Consider the following 2138-nt stretch of genomic DNA (forward strand, 5'->3'; position numbering starts at 1 on the left):
TCGCTTTTATTTCTGGCGGCTTAGGTAGGTAGGAGTTCCAACATCTACGTCACTTCGTCATCCCGAGGTTACAGTCGTCACAGTCGCCACGGACGCCTTTCGGTCAGTTTTTACGTTTGCTACTATCTTGCCCTGGCAGCACCTTCAATCGCGTGTGGTTCGTCTTTCCCCTCACTTCCCCCTCTACCCCCTTCCTCCCCCCCTCTACCCCAGAGAGAAGGCCGACGTGGTGGTGGCCTCCATCTACGTCAACCCCACCCAGTTTGCTGCGCACGAGGACTTCGACGTGTACCCTCGCAACCCGGTGCGGCGTCCGTGGGGGTGTGTGGAGGGGGGGAAAGAGGAGGAGGGGGGAGAGGAGGGTGGGAAACATTAACTGGTTGTGAGGCTGTGTCTTCTGCGCGAATGGCCTTACCCCACTTCATCTCACCTCACCTCGCCCATGTGAGTGGGTGGGTGGTTGCCATCCACCACCGGCCCTGTTGGCCGCCATAATGCCGTCGTGTCCCCCGTGGGGCTCACGTGCACCGGGCCCCCCCCTCGCGGTGTCTCCACACAGCGACCCGCGGCGGTGGCTGTGCGCCAAGGATGGTTTCATGGTGATGTGGTGGTGGTGATGTGGTGGTGGTGGTGGTGATGTGGTGGTGGTGGTGATGTGGTGGTGGTGGTGGTGATGTGGTGGTGGTGGTGGTGATGTGGTGGTGGTGGTGGTGGTGATGTGGTGGTGGTGGTGATGGTGGTGGGAAATTCCGTATCCATCTCCGACGTCTACCCCCTCTCCACTCCCGTTCCCACTCGCACTCCCTCCTCCCCCCTCCCCAGGCTGAAGACCGCGACAAGTTGGCCGCAGCGGGCTGCCATGCCGTGTTTGGGCCGGACTCCCTCTACGTGTCAGGTGGGCGAGTGAGGGGCGGCGAGGAGGGGGATTGAGTGTTGGGGGATGGTGGGCTTAGGGTTGCGGGTTGTTAGGGCCGCCGTAGGAGGAGGAGGGGGAGAGGCTCGGTCAGGGACTAGGGGGAAACGGTATCCAAACACATACAGACATACCTTGCACATACATGCCATCTTCAGCCCCAACACCCCGCTCGCGGCTCAGTCCATCCATCCAAACACACACACACACGCACGCGTTTACACGCATGCGCTTACACACATGCAGACGTACACACCCTCCACCCTGCACCAGGCGGCGCAGGCTAGGATGCCGCGCTGGGCGGGGCGCCGCAGGCGAGGGCGCGGTAAACCTAAACCCCCAACTGCCAACCGCCAAAGATCGTAGCCAGCAAAAGGCAATATCCCGCCAAGATCTCGCCCCTAAAGCCCGTAAAACCATCAAACCCTTAAAATTATAAAACCCTAAAACCCACCACTGGGTCCGCGGACTGGAAGTTGAAGTCGTAGAAGCGCTTCGACCCGACGGGGGGCAGCTCCACCTCCTGGCGGATATGCTGCGAGTGCGTGTGGATGCGAGTGGGGGTGTTGCGGATTGTGTTTGTGTGGTTGTGGGGGGTTCGGGGTTGGGGAGTACAGGAGAGATGGCATTAGAGAGGTCGGGTGTAACATTCGCCCTCTCCACCCACCCGCTTGCACCCACCTGTGTCACAATCGACTGCCCAAGCGTGTGCATGTGTAAACCGCTGTACAGCAGTCGTAGCGGGGTGGGTAGCTGGGCGGTGCAGGTGGAGGGACATACCTGTACGACAAGGGGCCGGGGGGTGCAGGTGAAGGTGCGGTGCTGGTCTGGTGACACTCCTGCAAGAGAAGCATGGTCGAACATCATCATTGCCACAGCCCGGGGAATGCAAAACGAGGGGGGAAAGGGGGAAAACGCGGCGGGGCGGGGGGGAAATTGGAACAGGGCAGAGGTGCCACCCACATTCTTGTGGGTTTGGGTTCAACTCCCACATGTTCCGTACTGACCCATAATACATACATACGTTTGTACGTGAGCACACGGACGGTGGGGCACACACATACACACGCAAAGGATGGAGGGAGGGAAGGGCAAGGGAGCGCAGGGGACAGCAGAGGGGAAGGCACAGGAGGGCAGAAGGGTGGGCAGTAGGGAGGGGAAGGGAGGATGATGGAGGGAAGTGGGGGGGATGATGGAGGAAGGGTGGGAAAAGGTATTTTGGAGG

At 60.5% G+C, this 2138-nt stretch overlaps 1 protein-coding gene across 1 annotated transcript in view; it reads right to left on the reverse strand.

Annotated features, from left to right (window-relative positions):
- Positions 1 to 1924, reverse strand: part of VOLCADRAFT_100325 (uncharacterized protein) — a gene marked incomplete at both ends in the record, with an annotated part of 28013 nt that extends 26089 nt beyond the window's left edge. The window contains 6 exons of the mRNA XM_002958943.1: positions 436 to 575; positions 1170 to 1209; positions 1368 to 1448; positions 1595 to 1609; positions 1694 to 1752; positions 1921 to 1924. Of these exons, the coding sequence (XP_002958989.1) occupies positions 436 to 575; positions 1170 to 1209; positions 1368 to 1448; positions 1595 to 1609; positions 1694 to 1752; positions 1921 to 1924 (339 nt within the window). The remainder of the gene's footprint in view (positions 1 to 435; positions 576 to 1169; positions 1210 to 1367; positions 1449 to 1594; positions 1610 to 1693; positions 1753 to 1920) is intronic.
- Positions 1925 to 2138: the final 214 nt, after the last annotated feature.

This window comes from Volvox carteri (genome assembly GCF_000143455.1).
Source record: "Volvox carteri f. nagariensis unplaced genomic scaffold VOLCAscaffold_113, whole genome shotgun sequence".
In the NCBI taxonomy this organism is placed as follows: Eukaryota; Viridiplantae; Chlorophyta; class Chlorophyceae; order Chlamydomonadales; family Volvocaceae; genus Volvox; species Volvox carteri.